Source organism: Pleurodeles waltl, chromosome 5 (genome assembly GCF_031143425.1).
Source record: "Pleurodeles waltl isolate 20211129_DDA chromosome 5, aPleWal1.hap1.20221129, whole genome shotgun sequence".
NCBI lineage: Eukaryota > Metazoa > Chordata > Amphibia > Caudata > Salamandridae > Pleurodeles > Pleurodeles waltl.
Genome location: NC_090444.1, coordinates 1,767,400,904 through 1,767,419,286, shown reverse-complemented (window position 1 = coordinate 1,767,419,286; position 18,383 = coordinate 1,767,400,904). Strand labels below are relative to the sequence as shown.

The following is an 18,383-nucleotide window of genomic DNA, read 5'->3' as shown; positions in this document are numbered from 1 at the left end:
AGGAGGTTTAAAGCAGGTGCTACCAAACTAAAGTTACCATTGTCTTGGTCATATCTTCCACTTTCTCTTGTGTAGCAAACCAGAGTTCAGCACTAAGACCTTCACTGTATTTTTCACTTGAGTAGCCAGAATACTGGGTCTTTAACATTTTATATTATTTAACAAGAATATAACTTGATTTGTGTCTACGCTTCCCAGAGATCTGTTCTATTTCGTTTAGCTTAGGTTTAGAAAACAACTCCAAGCGTTTTGACGTGTGTACAGTGAGTGCCTTCACTCATGCACATACCTTTAGACTTATTTGCAAGGCTGTCCTGACACCTGATCCGTGAAATAACCAATAGATGAAGATAAGTAATGCAAATGTCAGTACTCTGCAGAGAACACAGAGCAAGGAGTGGCGGTCGTTCTTTTGTTTTCCTTACTGCCAGGCTCTGGAATGCCCTTCAGGTGTTCCTTAGAAAGCAAGCATCAGAAGCCAGCTTTAGGAAAATGCAAAAACATTTTTTTTTAATTGCTGCATGAGGAACTAGGGGTAGGTCTGTGGAGGGTTGTTTTGTATTTGGCACTGGGAGGCCCAGTTTGGGTAGCTATGCGCTATATAAGCACCTTGGTTTTGATTTATTCACTATGTTAAACACCACATGCTTTACCTGTGGGGGAGAACCAAGGACACAAGAAAACCAACCAACATGAAGTACAATAATAAGAGCCTTACCAGAATCCTGTGAATTTAAAACTTCTAAGGCATGCATCATGGCACTTGCGAAGACATTAGCATCCTCTTTGCTGCCAAAGTTGAGACCGTACACTTGTCTGGCATCACGCCACTGGTGAAAAGTCTGTGTAGCTTGATTATATTTGAGTCCCTTGGGAATAGCACAATTTATCACCACCTAAAAAAGAAGTGAACATTAAAAAAAAATTAACCACAGAAGAGTTTAAATATAAATCTCTCAGCTTTTACATTTGAAATTAGCACATTGCATTAGCTTAATTTGTTACAGTTTAAAATTGCCATGTGCTCCTGAGAAAGCAACATTCCAACACTGCAACGGAGACAGAACCCAGATATGAGCTAAAATGATTGGTACAGAGGGCATAGGTACTGAAGAAAGATCAACTGTCCACATTTGAACAGTTTGCAATATTTTCAGCAGTTTTTTTTTTTAACTAAAATAAATTCAGTAAATAATGTATTACCGGTCAGCTAATTAATCAACCAGGCAAACACAGGTGTATCCAGATAATAAGAAATATCCACAATATGTTGATCCAACAAGCTATACCATTAGACAGCAGACACCCTACTTTAAAATACAGCAAGCTAAAAGACTATGTATGGTACAGATTCTTATAGACCAGCTACAAGACTATGCCACACTCAGGATTGTGTGATATCTGCCATTGTTGTCACCTGTGTGCAGTATATTGTGGTGTGCAACATGCTCCATTTTCAATTGTGCATTTTAGCTTGGGTCTCAAATATTTGTGAATTAACCGCTCAAAAGCTTTTCTTTTTAGTGCAGGTGTTTGGTAAAGGAGCAGTCTGGTCGACCTGTTTTACATGCAAGGTCAAGGAGAATGACTGAGGTGTTGGTGTTTGGGATGTTGGATTAAGTATTATGTTCACTGTGCAATGTAATAGTTATGTTAGTATGGTTTGTAGAGCACTTGATCAAAGGTTTCTTGGTGCAACAATACCCATAAGAGTGTGGCGGTTGGTCCATTGTAGGGGAAAGCACAGGTCTTAAGGGGCCTTCCGAAAAATACATGGCAGATGATTGAACACTGATGAGCCTGGGAGGGATTTTCACAGTTTGATTGCATAGAAGGAGAAGCTGACACCACACTAGTGCTAGATTTGTGAACCACTGGGCAGATGAGGTAGTTAGCACCGACAGACTTTAGAGGCTGCAAAGAAGCCTAACTCATTATTCTATTATAATTTTTTTTAAACAGGGGAAGCAGTACTATGCACAGTCTTATGGATGATATTTAGACTGAATTCACTTTTTAATGGGACACCAGTGAAATTGGTATAATTGGGAACTGGCCTAAAAGAATATGGGAGAATTGGTGACCAGAGGCACATATACATTCTGTATGATTTGTACTCTATGGAGAAGAGATGAGGGGAGAATTAAATACAGAGAATCGGGGGGGGCATGGCCGCACAATCCAACATGGCGGATGCGTAATTCTCCAGCTCCGCACTAGCCCGCAACAATTATCCTGAATCCGGCAGCCGGAGTTCGGTGCCCAGAGCTTCTTGTAGCGCAGCCCAGATATCACTGTTGGCTGTGAGCAGAGGGGCCACGGCACCGCAGGAGAGAGGACGGAGGACGGAGGTCCGGGCCTGCTCTCCTCCTCTGCACAGCATGGTCTTGTCGGGCCAGGGGCATGGTGCATGGCACGGGTCCCACTGCTACAGGAGGGGGGGGGGGGGGCCCTAGGCCGAGAGTGCCACGCACCAACGCTGACACAGCAGAGGCCTGGAGGAGCGTGGCAGAGCCACCAACGGGAGGCTGTCGGGGACCGGAGAGCGCACCCATCCCATCGGCGCCTGCAGACAGGAAAAGCGAGGTGTTACAGGAGGTGAGGCAGGGGGTCTGGACCTACGAGATGACCGGCACCTAGGAACCAGAGGCGTGGAATGCAGACGGCGGGGCCCTCTGAGAACTTTCTCAGACACAGTCGGAAGTGGTTCCCCCTGTTGTGCGACGCAGGCTTGTGGATGTGGCCTTGGGTCCCATGGCCAAGAGTACCATGCACTGATGTTTGCACAGAGGGGGCCCAGAGGAGGGAGGTGGGGCCCCGGGTGGTAGGCTGCTACCGGGCTATTAGACCTGCGGGCTCCCGCGGGGGAGACGAAAGTGGGCTCGCTGACCTGACAGGGCACCAGGGACGCAAGAACTAGTTGGTGCATGGTACTCTCTGCCTAGGGCCCCCTCTCCTGTAGCAGTGGGACCCGTGCCATGCACCGTGCCCCTGGCCCGACAAGACCATGCTGTGCGGAGGAGGAGAGCAGGCCCGGACCTCCGTCCTCTCTCCCCGCGGTGCCGTGGCCCCTCCGCTCACAGCCAACGGCGATATCTGGGCTGCGCTACAAGAAGCGCTGGGCACCGAACTCCGGCTGCCGGATTCAGGATAATTGTTGCGGGCTGGTGCGGAGCTCGAGAATTACAGTATCCGCCATGTTAGATTGTGCGGCCATGCCCCCCGATTCTCTGTATTTAATTCTCCCCTCATCTCTTCTCCATAGAGTACAAATCATACAGAATGTATATGTGTCTCTGGTCACCAATTCTCCCATATTCTTTTAGGCCAGTTCCCAATTATACCAATTTCACTGGTGTCCCATTAAAAAGTGAATTCAGTCTAAATATCATCCATAAGACTGTGCATAGTACTGCTTCCCCTGTTTAAAAAATAATAATAATAGAATAATGAGTTAGGCTTCTTTGCAGCCTCTAAAGTCTGTCGGTGCTAACTACCTCATCTGCCCAGTGGTTCATAAATCTAGCACTAGTGTGGTGTCAGCTTCTCCTATGCAATCAAACTGTGAAATTCCCTCCCAGGCTCATCAGCGTTCAATCGTCTGCCAAGGATCTTTCGGATGGCCCCTTAAGACCTGTGCTTTCCCCTACAATGGACTAACCGCCACACTCTTATGGGTATTGTTGCACCAAGAAACCTTTGATCAAGTGCTCTACAAACCATACTAACATAACTATTACATTGCACAGTGAACATAATACTTAATCCAACATCCCAAACACCAACACCTCAGTCATTCTCCTTGACCTGGCCCAGCTAAAGAGCTCAGGAGGCCCCCATCCTACAGAGGACTGCTACGGGGGGGGGGGGGACACGGCTGGGCAGCTCGATACCCCCTGGAGTACAGACGATGACGGGCCTGCCCCAACGAGGCTGTTGAAGATGCGGGGAGCACTGGAATGGAGTAGACCACCTCCTTTTTGCCTACTGTGAAGGTTAAACCTCGGTGGGATTAATAGGACCCAATACCAGAGGTAGGAGCTACTCTGATCCCTGGGACAGTGGGAGTGGAACCGTTGAGACGATTTGGACGTAGTGTCGACTGGAAGTGACCCGAGAGCCTTGTATATGGTCCCTGGAGTGGCCCTACTACAGAGGGCAGTCGGAAGAGGCACGTCACACGTAACAGACAGATTCCATGGGTGTTCGCCATGGGGAAAACGAAGCCCAAGTCACAGGGACCTATAAATCAAGCATCTCTGGCCTTGCATGACCGAACGGCAGAGGCAGCTACCCCCATTGTGCCAGAAGAGATGAGCGACACCTTAAACAAAATACTGGGGGCTACTGAAGACTCCAAACTCACCCTGCAACATGACATTGGCAAGGATGCGGCCGAATTGGGTTTGCTACGTGTGGATCATCAGAAGCTGTCCGACAAAGTGCGTGAAGTGGAATGTACTGTCACAAACCTCCAACCTTCCCACCAAGCACTGAAACTTCAAGTATCACATTTAACAGACAGAGTGGACCTCTTGGAACGAGTGGCAGAAGATGCGGAGGGATGCAGCCATTGCAACAATGTCCGCATTGTCAGACTGCCAGAAGGAGTGGCGGGGAGAAACATAGTGGAATTGCTGGAACCATGGCTGCGTGCTCCTATGGACGGCAATAAATACACCCTTCTTTGCCCTGGAGGAGGCACACCTTGTCCCGGCGCAGAGACCATAGCCTGGTATGACACCTTGACCCGTTTTGGCCAAATTTCTTCATTATTGTGACCGAGATTTGCTGTTACAAAGAGCCCGCATGGCTGGGCCTTTCAAAGTGGAAGGAGGACAAGCAAGTTTGTTCCCAGACCTTACAGCGGATGTACAAGCCAGGAGGGCCACCTTTAAGTCGGTGAAGAGGGTGCTCAGAGAGGAAGAGAACATATGCACTACTTTTTCCATCCTGGCTGAAACTCATGGTGGATGGAACTGCGCACTTTTGTCAAGATCCGGGGAAGCATGGGCTTGGCTGGAACGCTACAGATCAGGCACAATGGGTCCCCACAAGAAATGGCTAGGACTGCCCAGCGCCAAAAGAGGAGGAGATCCCGGAACCGGGTCCGCCAACCCCAGCTCACCAAGCCCTCGCCCACCCAGTGAGAGGAAGGGAAGAAGCTGGCGCACCGAGCTGCTGCCGCCTCCTTAACAGAACCTGAACTTTCGGATGGGGTGGAGGCCAGAAAAGTGCAAGGCCATGATTGGACACCCACCTGTCAGACTCCGATTCACGAACAAGCAACCAGAAGATTTCCCCCACGTAACGCCTCAATCATCCGACAATATCATTTAAATGGGCCCCACTGAACTGACTGAGGCTGCCGCTGCTCCACAGACTATTCGTGGTTATAGGAGAATGGACCGGACTAAGATGATGTCCCAAAAATTGCCTCACCGCCCCACCCACTTCGTCTTTGTAGAGGCAGTATCATATGACATTCATTATGGCTATTGTGTTCTGTTTGGGCAGCCAGGCGTTGCTGGACTGTCCTTGGGAGGGGAGTTGGGGTTTTGTTTATATGTTTTGTCCTCAGTGATCTCCGGGGAGTCTCTGTCTATTGATATGCAAAATGTTCCAGAGGTAGTGGGGCTGCTGGGGGGTTATGGCTCCCGAAGATGACTGAGTAATGTTATACAATGCAGTACCATTGACTGCACTTAATGCGATTGCCTGGAATGTTTGAGGGTTGGGATCTATGGGCAAACGGCATAAAATTGTCCTATTTAAAACACTACGGAGTACGCATCACTGTTGCGGGAGACACATCTCACACAGATAGAAGCTGAGTGTGTCCAACGGCGTTGGAGGTCAACTGTTCAGGACCACTTACTCTGCATATGCCCGGGGTACACTGATCTGGATTAGGGCAGGGGTGCCTTTGGTAGCACCGAGGGTGGTAGTGAACAATGAGAGGCAGTTCGTCTTAGTGGGAGGGTGCCTGCATGGTAGATCCAGGTGTTGGGGTCGGTATACACCCCTAACTACGACTAGGTGGCCTATCTCCATACCCTGTCCCCACACACTGCTGACTTTCCCAGGGGGGTGGGAGGGGGAGCATACCTCATTGAGGGGGACTGTAATGATGTCCTGGACACAGACCTCAACCGCTCTTCCCCGCCGGTGCAGGGAGCTCTGTAGATTAGGACTGCTGCGGGGTGTACGCCTGGCTGTCATGCTGGGCCTTGGAGGATGTGTGGCGAACTACTCCTATTCTCAACCACCAGGTAAATACTAGAATTGATAGGTTTGTGTGGAGTGGGACAGATAAGGCACTCCGAGTATCTAGGCCGCACATTCTCGGACCACAGCCCACTTCTACTGCATATGCAAGTGGTAGAGCCCTGACCCAATTTCCTGACATGGCACCTATAGGTGACTGCGCTGGAAGATGCTAGTTTTAGAGAAGTGCTGTCAGCGACAGTGGCGGAGTACTGTTCCTGTAATGAGGGCTCAGCAACACAGAGGGGGATGGTATGGGAGGCCCTCAAGGTGGTGGTACTGTATGGGCCAGACGACGGGCATTAGGCGACTGTTGGAGGGAGACCTCATACGTCTTGAAGACGTATTGCATGCCTTGGACAATGAGCAGGGCCGCAGCCCTGAGGCCCTCCGCCGGTTATTGGAAGTTTGGGAGGAATACGCAGTGTCCCTTGAGAAACTTAGGTGTCATGATTTGCACGGTATATGCGCAGGGTTCATGCGCAAGGTACATGAGGAGGAAGGCAGGGCTGGACGGTTAGTGGCCTGGTTTGTTCACCCACATACAGCAGGGACCCCGATTACTGGGATTGCACATCCTGACGGTTCCTTGGTACATGAACTCCACAGTATAAATGCAGCGTTCAGTGATCATTATTTAGCGCTGTATGCCCACCCAGAGGCTCTGCTGCCGGGCACATTACATGACCTGTTGGCGGGAATGCAGCTGAGGACCTTCACTGAGGAGGCTGCTGTCCTGCTGGGTACAGCGGTGACGGAAGATGAAGTAAAGTTGGCAATTAAGGACTTGGCGTCTGGTAAGACTCCTGCGATGGATGGCCTTCCCCCAGAGTTTTACAGATTGACAGTAGATATTTTAGCCCCAAGGCTGATAGCAAAATATGTGGAAGACTATGGGCGGGTCCTTCTCCCTGTGACGCTGAGAGGGGCTTCTTTATTCCTTTGTTAATCTGCCGGTAACTGTTCCGGTACACTGGTTTAGAGCATTAGACACCCTCCTCCGAAACCAAATATGGAATGGCGGGCACCATAGGGTGCACTGACACCCCTCCTCCTACGCCCGGAAGCAGGGGGTCCCCGACTTTGAAATCTATTATGTGGCGGCACAGCTGCAGTGGCTGGCACGATGGCTGAATACTCATGGGTTGTCCAAGGTGTATTGGGATGGGTCTGGACAGCATGCAGATAAACTGATGGTTGGATTATTTCAGCCGAGACCCCTGCCCCGGCCCAATGGGGTTCAGGTGGCTGCGGCCTACATGGCCTGGCGTAGAGCACTTAGGGGATTGGGACCTGGGCGCCCTACACCCCTGCGATCCCACTGGTGGGTCGTCCACTTGGTGAACCCCCACATTGCTTTACACAGAGACAGATGTCCTCCTGGATGGAGGTGGGGTGGGGTGGGCAACCATGGGGAACTGTTATGCACAAGGTGAGTGGTCCTCTTTCGCGGAGCTACTGGACTGAACTCCTGCGGGGTCAGTTATTCAGGTATAAGGCAGTGACCAGAGCTGTACGAGACTTATGGGGGGAGGGTGCTGAGGAGCCCCCCACACATGCAGTGCTACAGACAATGCTCCGGATGGGTGGAGAACCCCACTTGGTGACCTGGCTATACAAGGCACTAAATGGAATGACGAGTAGGCCACTATATTCCCTGAAGGCTCGATGGGAGGTGGATGCGGGCAGGCGACTGACCGAGATTGAGTGGGGACGGGTGGTTGCATCTGCATCTCATGTGCCACGGAACACTCGCCTTAAACTAATTCAGTTAAATTTTATACACAGGACATATCTTTCCCCGCACAGACTCCAGTCCATCTACGGTGGGGAACCCCAGGCCTGCCTTAGATGCCGGGCCCGGGATGCATTCTTCGGACACATGGTTTATGGGTGCCCTACCCTGGGAGTTTACTGGGCTGAAGTAATAGCGCGCCTTAACCTCACCCTAGACAGGTCCCCACCTGTGACACTAGAGGTCTGCTTACTGGGCCTACTGGTCAGGAAACCTCCTAAAAAAAAGTAGGAAACAGGTTTCTAGACCTGGCCCTAGTGCTGGCACGGAGTAGGATAGCGATAACCTGGAATAGGCCTGAGGGACCCCGGCTTACAACATGGGTATATTAAGTCACGTGCTGGGCTGGGGTGGAGGAGAGAGGAATCACAGGGACTCAGACGCCAACCTATAGCACATCTATGGGCGGAAATTATGGAAGAATGGGGAGGCTATTGACCTCCCTGATGACACCCATACTGAGCCCAGCGCTGAGTGGGGCCTGGGGTAGGGTCCTGCCATTAACGCTAGAATGGTCCACCGGAGGACGATAAAACTTGGGGCTGCCAACCCAGCAGCGATTACTCAAATATCGTTGCAGAATAGCTGGAGATTGCAAACTACAAGGGCACAGTTAATTAGTTTGTAGAGTTATACCTTGGTAATATAAAGTCTATTTTTTCTTCCTGTATGGTTTGAAATGGCATGGGTGTGCTCTGGACAACAAGCGGGCCCCACCCGAGGGCAAGATATCCGGTAATTGAGAAACTTGGTCAAGGTTTCATGCACTGTTGTAGAACACGATGACCAGAGCTTGGGTAAATTAGGCCTATATGGAAGTAAAGAGCTAAGCTATATGTTTAAGAACAGGTATGACTGAGATACATGTATGCACAAGATGACAACTGAAATTATGCTCTATAGTATCATGATTACTGTCAAACGTCAAATACCAATAAAAATATATATATATATATTTTATTTTTTTTCAAATAGAGAATCAGTCTTGCCTCCCAACAATCCCTCCCTCCAAGCATCAAAGGGTCTTGGGTGCAGAGCAGGGGGAAAGGCTGGATTAAAGTGAATTGAAGTAAAAGGGAAGGGAGAGCACCCATATCTGTCGAAAATTAGCTGTCCACAGATGGTGCTTCTCAACCCTGGCTTTCAGCTTGAGCCAACTGTTACCCATCCAGATCCAAATAGGTTTTATGCAGTATTGAAAATGGAGGCTGGATGACAGAACACCATCTAGACAAAAAGTAAGTTGGGTATCATCACCATACATATAAATCTCAACACCAAGAGCCAGAAGGTGTTAAATAAAATGGGGGCATTGAAGCAGAGCCTTGGGGCACATCGAATCAAGTGGAAGGGGCATATTAAAGTGTGGCACAGCCACCATTTTTCAAGTACGATTTGTAAAGAAGGGTGTGAGCCATTTTAGAGGAATATAATTGATCCCCACTGCTTTAATCCTGCCACCAAAACTATTGTGATCTACAGCTGATAAAGTTGCACCCAGCATGAGTCAAGCAAACAAGATATTAATGGAGACCGTCAGTACAAATCAGAGCGCAATTTCTGTTAAAAAAAAAAAAAACTAACGTTCTGAAGCACACAGGCCCGAAAGCTCACTCACAGGCTTTGTAGAAGTATCGATTTGAGAAAAGCAGTCTTCTAGCACATGATGTTCATTAGCAGAGAAGAAAACTGCTAATCTAAGCCAGTCATTACCACACACGCATAAAGTCTGTAGTATGCAGCTTTCACTTTTGCACAAGTGATCGGCAGTTTTCTACTCAGTCCTTCACATACCCATCCAAAATGTATGGTTCAGATTCCTTCACTGAAACATTTGCAGTGGTCGTATAAAGTGCACTAGTTCTTTTGTTTCAGGCAGGGCTAGATCAATAAACTGAACGGAGGTAGTGAATTACACTGCAGTGGTGGTCTTGAAACCAACCTTGCTTCCATCTTAGTCTATAGTGACTAAAAGCTGGTCAGCTAACTAAAGCTTCCTAGTCCTATCCAATTAAATACAGAGCACCTAGTACAAGCTATTAAGGAAGGGGTCTTGGAAACAGAAATAAGGTTTTCTCATCGACCAGAATTTACTAACCACTTCTACATCAAAAGAAGGGTGGATCTGGAAAGTCACTTTGTAATGAAGAAAAAGAGTGCTAAGGTATGAAGCACACAGGAATGGATACTCACATGCTTTGCAGAAGTATCTATCCAGAAAAGCAGTCTTCTAAAAAACAAAACGTTTAAGTCAAAGGCTTGAAAAGCTTGCGCATAAGGTGTTAAAGATAGATGTTATATTAGCAGAAATCTGTGCGACAGGACAACTGCAGTGCATTATCAAGCCTACGGCCCTGTGCCAGAACGTATGCAGTGGTACTGGAGAGGTATGGAGGTACTTCACGAGTCTGAAAAACAGGGCTGAATAATCTTACATAATTCTGACTAGATAATACAACTCGGATATCATGTAGTGAGGGACGAAGTTTGAAATCTCAGCTCCTTTTGAGAGGAAAGCACATTCCCACAGCATGATACAAAGATTAGATCTTATACAACCCAAGAACAAATAATGGAAAGAGCCAATTACACAGTATTTGATGTCTTCAGGGTAGGTGAAGTTACCTTCCCCGTTTCTCTCTGCACCCATGGCTGGTAGATAGATTTTGCATTAATTTTGAATGCCCGATTGCACCAGGAGTTTAAAGAATGGCTGACCACTGTAACAATAAAAAGTGATGGAGAGTATTACTTTGGGCAAGACCCAATTACAAAACCTAAGTTGCCTCCTTTGGTAGTGAAACCTGGTCATGAGTTTGATAGCGCAAGAAAATGTAGATTGCCCGAAAAGGGGTCTGGAAGGTCCACAGCATATCACTAACACACCATTAGCAGGGATGGGAGGGGAACTCTAAATTTTCCTTAACTGAGATCATACCTCAAAAGCAAGCTGGATTGCCTTGCCATTATGGAGGTACATCAACTCTGACCAAGATCTAGCAATGCTTGATACGCTTTACTGAGGTCTGCCACGCCATTGTTATCGGTATCCACACATATTCGGATTTGGAACCCCTTTATTTGTTTGGCACAAGGCAGCTTCGGTGATGGCTTAGTAAGTTTGCTATGAAAGTCAATCTAGCTGGAAAAGGCTGCTTTGAGCCTTGTGGAGCCAAAAGCAAAAGTGAAGGCTTACAACATAACATGCCATTTGTGCTGGCTTTACGAGTAAATGCTGCTGATTTTGAAAATGGTGTGGGTCAGCAAGGGAAGATAGTGCAGCACCCTTGGGATGGGGGTGATGTGGCCTTATTTCTTCAGGTTGTTGCTGTAGTGTACTATGGCATGAAGGATGCCCTTAAGAAGGGCCAGTGTAGAGTCTTGGAGACCGTGCACCTAGACACTGCCACCATGCAGATGCACAAGTGCAAAAAAAAAAAAAAAAAAAGAAATTATCCATTCCAAGTCCTATAAAAACGTGTAGGTCTGCTTATTCCCTAAAGCATATCAGTGCTTCAACTAGCCAATTCTGATCATTGTGGAGAGCCTACTGGAATAAAGAAGGACTCATCAGATTTCCAGCGCATCAAAGACCAAATTTTCCCTTTACCCAAGCTTGAAATGCTGCTCATAGGTTCAGTCTGGGGCTTTAACATAAAAAGGTCCTCAAAAGAAAGAGAACCATAAAGTCTCTAAATGGGGAGAGACCAAAAATAGGAATCAAGTATCAGCATGTTCAGAATCTCAGATGTTAATCAGAAATAGCTGAATGGATTTTGAGGTATCTCAACCACACACTATACAACTGCATTTGGCTGAGAATAGTGACCCTAAATCAACTGGTTATTCAAGGTGTGAGCAAAACTATAAAGGCACTATCGACTTAATCTAGTAACGTTTGGCTTGCTGAAAAATAATTTCTAGAATGCCACTTTTTATTTTTTTCTTCAAAAACGCCCTTTACTGTGAAGGCAAGTGCACTAGCAATCTGTAGACACGAGCTGATGCCAGCTCGCGTCAGCACCAATCTCACTGTATTTAACAGAGACATAGGGTTATTGCTCTTCATCAACACCTACTGAAATTAACAGTACAAATCTCTAAGGGAGTCAAGTTTTGGATATATTGAGCAAGAGCAGGTCATTGAGCAAGTAGTATATTTTTAATTATTTGTACCAAAGCTTGCCAGTGCTTATTTATCAGTTATTTGGTCTATAAAAATAAAAGGAATAGGCCAGAATAAGTCATTGCACTGCTACCAGAGAAGTGCAGTCAGTTAACGAATACCAATACTCAAGGTCTAACCTATTCTCGATTAAATGCTTAGAATGACTCACAGATCTGACGTAGAATAAAGTGTTCTAAAGCTTCACCTAATTAAAAAAAAAAGCTAAATTCATTGTCAGTGGGGTGCAGTTTGAAATTAGCAATAACGTAAGCATTACACCACTGCACATTTTGCAAGAATACCGCCGATTTCAGACGCTTCAAAATATTAGTACTTGCAAGTAGCTCAAAATGAAAACAAGTTAAATAAGAAATTTAAAAAACAAACTTTGTAGCCATAGTAGACATCGACCCTCCTAATTATAGGCCAAAACCTTTTAATTTGGCATCGAAACAGCAAACTGCCTCAAAGGCGAGCGTTACAAAGTGGCCTTTGTCTACATCATTCTCTCTGCACCATCACGCCCAAAAACACTAGATCCTTCCTCCTAAATGTTGGACCATGGAAAGCCCAACAGCCTAGGGTGAAAGTGACTTGTAATCTCTACTTCACAAGTTGGGCCTTTTTATCTTTTTATGGGCGAGCACAAAGTGCTCCGTCCACTCTGTAATCTCTTTGGGCTTGAAACCACACCCATGCCACGACAGTCACTCACATTGGTTCGTGGGCTTGCCTTTTAAAATCCGGTTGCTTTCATTTGTGAAAGGCATGCATACGTCATGCCTTTTCCTGTGTTTAGCCCACCTACACAGCACCAATAAAGTACCAAAAACATACGAGGCTCGATGTTTTCAGCCTGGAGTCCAGACTACTTTATTTATTTTCCAAGCAGCGCAATCGCGCTGCATTTTACATAGCGCGATCGCGTTGCGTTTTTTTTTGTTGCTTTACAACGCTAATAGCTAACAAATGCGAGACCCGTTGCATTGAAAATGCTTGTTTTACTGTGGCAGACGCTCATGCAGTTCAATACCAGGCACTATTGTGCTTAAATCTAGGCTACGGTGCGTGAACCGCATGGGTATGAAACAAACTAACCAAATAGCAACACCCAAATTTAGACCTAATGCCATCTCCAGTTATCACATTTGACAAAGCTAGACTAGCCCTCTTCTGAATTAAGAAAATCCATCCAACATGTTAATCCAACATCAAAGCTGCAATCCATCCTGCTAAGAGACACCACAAACCAAGTAAGCAATTTTCTTTTGAGTCAGACAGTGAATTGTTCCTATAAACGTCCCTTCCCATTTCAGTTAATGACGTGTGTCAAACTTTCCTTCCTCTTTCAAGTCAAAAGGGGAAACATAAGATCCTTGTAGATCAGGAAAGCCCAGGCAAGCTATTAACAAGCATTTGCAATGCAATGGGTCTCGCGTTTGTCGAGTTAGCTCTATTAGCGTTGTAAATTCCTAACTGGACTTTCCTTGTCCCAAATTAAAAATGAAAAGTGAAACAGTTGACATAAGCGAGTCAATTCAAAGCAGCGCCACGACCGCCGTGAGTTACTGGCTGCCTGTGTGTATGTCTAGAAAGGATCGCAGTCGGGATGAAAGGCAAACCGAAACCAGAGGAGGGGTCATCACATGCTGTAACAGGGGGAAGCGTGATGTAGTATGATGGCCAACAAAAATGTTCACTTGGTGAAATCACCTGGGAGGGAACCCGGCACACAAAGGAGGGACATTTCGCAAAATGCACCAATAAAAATGAAGCATTTAAAACAAGCACAACAAAGTACCAATAGCAGGAGTGGGTGTGCTTAAAAGCCCAGAGAGAAATCACAACAGGCTGGATCGCTTGCGCCCTCGACCCTAAAAATGGAAGCTTGACAATTTGTCTTGACTTTGTACTGTCACGTAGGCTCTCATTCTAATGACTACTGGATTTGAGCGGCAGAATCGCCTGAGGTGTGGGGGACTGAGTCGAACCAACTACAGGTGACAACGGTCGGCCTAATCTAGATTTTGTTCGAGCTAACTAGCAGTGCCTCATCTCCACCCAAGAGTAGGGATGATTGGGCAGCTGAGCACATGACACAATTGACTCCTCAGGGAAATCGAGAATGGAGTGGAACAGGAGAGGTTTATTTTTTTTTGGGGGGGGCAAGATGACTGGATATATTTAATCACAAAATATAATTTGAAGTCCTAACTGTGGAACTCGAATGGTCTGAACATTAAGATTAAACAAGCATTTGAAATGCCATAGGTCTCGCATTTGCTTGAGTTAGAGCTATTAGCGTTGTCAACTCCTAACCGGACTTTTCTTGCCACATAAATTGAAAATGAAAACTAAAACAGTTACACATAAGCGAGCTGATTCAAAGCATCACGGCCCCCATGAACATCAGCATAAAAGAGACACACGAAAAGAAAAACAAGTTCGCTCGCAGTCAAATGTATTGGCAAAAGTGCAGTTAGCCTAACAGGGTTGATGTCCAAGGTGGTAACAAAACCACACCAGGAGGGACAAACGTAAAGCATTTCCCAATGATAAAGGATTTTTGAAGGGCAAGTGTAGTATATTTCACATTTTTAGTTAGTATTATAGATCATATTACATGGCTCTTGTTTATTTTTAAATTCTTTTATTGTCATATTGTTATTGGTATGTTCCACTTCCCCCCATGCTGCTCCAGACATGAGAAATTCTGGAATGTCGAGTTGGCAGTTGGAGATGAGTGGAGCAGCTTGGAGGTGAGGCTGGAGTTCCTGTGCAGTATATCTTGAAGAATAAACTCATCAATAAGATTTAACATCTGTCTCCAGTTCTCTATCATCTACGTCTTATGAAAGTGAATACTTCATTTTTTGGCGACGAGCTGAACCCCTTTTAACGCTGGAACTTCAACTCATCTTACTTCGTGTCACATTCAAAGGTAATTTCTTCACTCCTTTGATCTTTGTGACATTTCTTCGCTGCGCTACTACATCGTTTCTTATTTTTCACTTACTTCTACTGATTTTTTTTGTTTAATACAATTCTGTGCCTTTCGTGATCCGTGCCTCTCGAGTGTTGGTTGCCATAGCTACTCTTGCCTCGAGCGCTTCCTTCAGCGTCTCCAAGCAACGATCTGAAGCTTTCTGGCACTGCGCTGATAAATAATAGCGCGTCTGTGCCGTTAATGAAATCTTTAGTGTATGCAGTTTGATTTTGACACCGCGCACGCGTGAGCGTTTTCTTCAATCTCTTCAAGCAATAACCTGAAGCTTGCTGGCACCGCGCTGATAAACAATAGCGCGACTGTGCCGTTAATGAAATCTTCAGTGTATGCAGTTTGATTTTGACACCGTGCGCGCGTGTGAGGAAGGAAGCTTATTTTTCTTTATCCATACTTACCTATGCACGGCACAGTAAGCATAAGAATTACAGCCAAAGTTAAAACATTTATTTTTTTCATTTTCCTGAGCAACGAACACTTCAGAAGCAGCCAAGGTACCAGCCAAGCTCATCACGTTTACTCTGGCGCTGCCTGATTCTAGCCTGAAACTCAACCTAGAAAGAGTTCATCTTTCTCCATTTTTAAGTTGAAGAGTTTTTCTATTTTTTTCTTGTGGGGCACGTCATCTTCTCAAAATGCAAAACATTTCGCCTCCACCATTTTTTCTTTCTATACCGGGTGATCCACCTATTCCCTGGAACAAATGGAAAAAAGTTTTTCTCACTTATATACGAGTTTGTGGAAGTAATTTATCAGCTGAGAGAAAAACTTCGCTTCTACAGCATTGTTTGGGTGCGGAAGGACAGGACATTTTAGAGACTCTTCCACATATTTCTCACCCTGACGGTGCAGATGGAGACTCCTCCTTAAATGAATTTGAACTAATGTTACTTAAGTTGGACAGACATTACTTACCAAAGATTTTGATTATTCTTCAACGGTTTTACTTTGGGAAGTGTAAACAAGGTGATTCAGAGTCTGTTGAAGACTGTTACCAATTTACAGAAATTAGCGGCACAGTGTAAATTCGGAGACAACTTGGACGAACGCATTCAAGATCAGTTCATGCTAGAATGTAAGAGTGACAAAGTAAGAGAAGCTTTGTGGTCTAAATGAGATCCTACGCTGGAAGAAGTCTTGTTTGTAGCTAAACAGATCGAACACTCTGAGTTTTGTATCGAAGATCTAATGAAATCTAAGAAAACGGACTCCACAGTGCATAGTTTGGATGCTTAATCTAAAGTGATGCAAAACACCACGGTGAAGGGAAAATTACTTTGTTTCAGATGTAATTCACCATCACATTTGGCTAACAACAAAATGTGTCCGGCCCTTAATACGGTTTGCGATAAGTGTGGGGAAAAAAGGACATTTTTCTAAATGTTGTAGGGCAGTGGGAAAGAAAAATGTTAAAGTCAATGAAATTGAATGTACCGACTGGGTAGAGGGAGAGCACAATTTCGTTCTTCAAATAGTTAATGACGTCAATTGCGTTTCTGATCATCGTGTCTACCCTTCAGATATTGTGGAGGTGGGTGGTGTTGACATATCTATGATGATGGATTCAGGAGCGAAATTGACTCTTGTTTCACAATCTGATTATGATAAGTATTTCTTGGGTAAAGTTACATTACATGATCCAGATGTTACACCTTTTGGTTATGGCGGTAAGCCCATTGAGCTCAAGGGTTATTTCAATGCGAACATTTACTTCAAAGGAAACCGAATTGTAGGCAAAGTTTATGTTCCTGTTGTAGGAGACAATACTATGCTGGCCCCATCAGAAGTTATTGGGAATTATATTGAATCCCAATTCGGATCCTCAGGTGCAGGTGCAGGAAATAACTAATGTTAGTGATGATTTGTTGAGAGAATTTCCCTGTTTTCAACAATGAAGTTGGTTGCATCAAAGGGTATAAGCACCGTATTGTTTTGAAAGATAATGTTATTCCCAAAATTTGTAAAGTTAGAAACAGTCCTTTTAGCGTTCGAGATAAGATTAAGATGGAACTTCAGAGGTTGTTATCTTAAGGCATTATTGAGAAGGTGGAGGCAGCTGAATGGATTGCTCCCATTGTGGTTGCTACAAAGGCTTCAGGAGAAATCAGATTGTGTGTGGACTTGAGAAACCTTAACTTGGCTGTGGTTGAAGACAAATTTCCTCTGCCTAATATATCAGAGATGGTTGGTTCCCTAGGAAATGCTAAATTTTTCACTACTCTTGATCTCAGTTCGGCCTACCACCAAGTACAGTTGTGTGATGAGTCTAAACCTCTTACCTCTTTCATTACACCATTTGGTGTTTTCATGTTTAACAGAATGCCATTTGGTTTGTGCTCTGCAGCTTCCGTTTTTCAAAGATTAATAAATGACATTTTGGGGGGCATTGAGGGTGTAAAAGATTTTCAAGACGATGTTTTGATTTTTTCGGAAACGTTTGAATTGCACAAAGAATTAGTCAGGAAAGTACTCAGAATATTTCAGTCACGTGGTATTACATTGAAGGGTAATAAGTGCAGATTTTTCAAAACAGAAATCTCGTATTTAGGTCACATCATTTCGAAAGATGGTGTTGAACCTAAACAGGAATTAGAGATGACTATAGTGAATCTGGTTGCTCCAGAATGTAAAAATGATGTTTAAGCTTTTTTGGGAATGTCAGAGTTTTATGCTAAATTCATTCCTGATTTTGCCAAAAGAAGCTCTTCCATAAGAAACCTACTCAAGAAAGGTGTTTATTTTATCTGGGATGCTGATTGTCAAACTGAATTTGAAGACTTAAAACAAGCTTTATCTAGTGCTCAATCTCTCAGCAATTTCCGTCCCGGTTTACCTTGTTACCTTACGGCAGATGCCTCTGAGAGGGGTTTAGGTTGTGTTCTGAAGCAGGTAGACAATGACCAGGTCAACAATATTGCTTTTGCTTCACGCAGTCTGCGTGGGGCGGAGAGCAAGTATTCCACTATAGAAAAAGAAGCTTTGGCAATATTCTGGGGCATCAGAAAATTCAAGCAGTTTCTTTGGGGAACTAAGTTTGAAGTGCATACAGACCATAAGCCTTTACGGGAGGTGTTTGAGAAGAAAGGATTGGATAATATTTCATCTTGTATATGTAAGTGGATTGTGGGTCTGCAGGATTTTAATTTCAC

The 18,383-nt window shown here is 45.3% G+C and overlaps 1 protein-coding gene across 5 annotated transcripts in view; it reads right to left on the bottom strand.

The window, feature by feature from the left end:
* Positions 1-18,383, bottom strand: part of ENAH (ENAH actin regulator) — a 490,360-nt gene that overhangs the window by 294,637 nt on the left and 177,340 nt on the right. For all 5 annotated transcript variants that reach the window (XM_069236196.1, XM_069236193.1, XM_069236192.1 and 2 more), the window contains exon 3: positions 719-896. In XM_069236196.1, the coding sequence (XP_069092297.1) occupies positions 719-896 (178 nt within the window). The remainder of the gene's footprint in view (positions 1-718; positions 897-18,383) is intronic.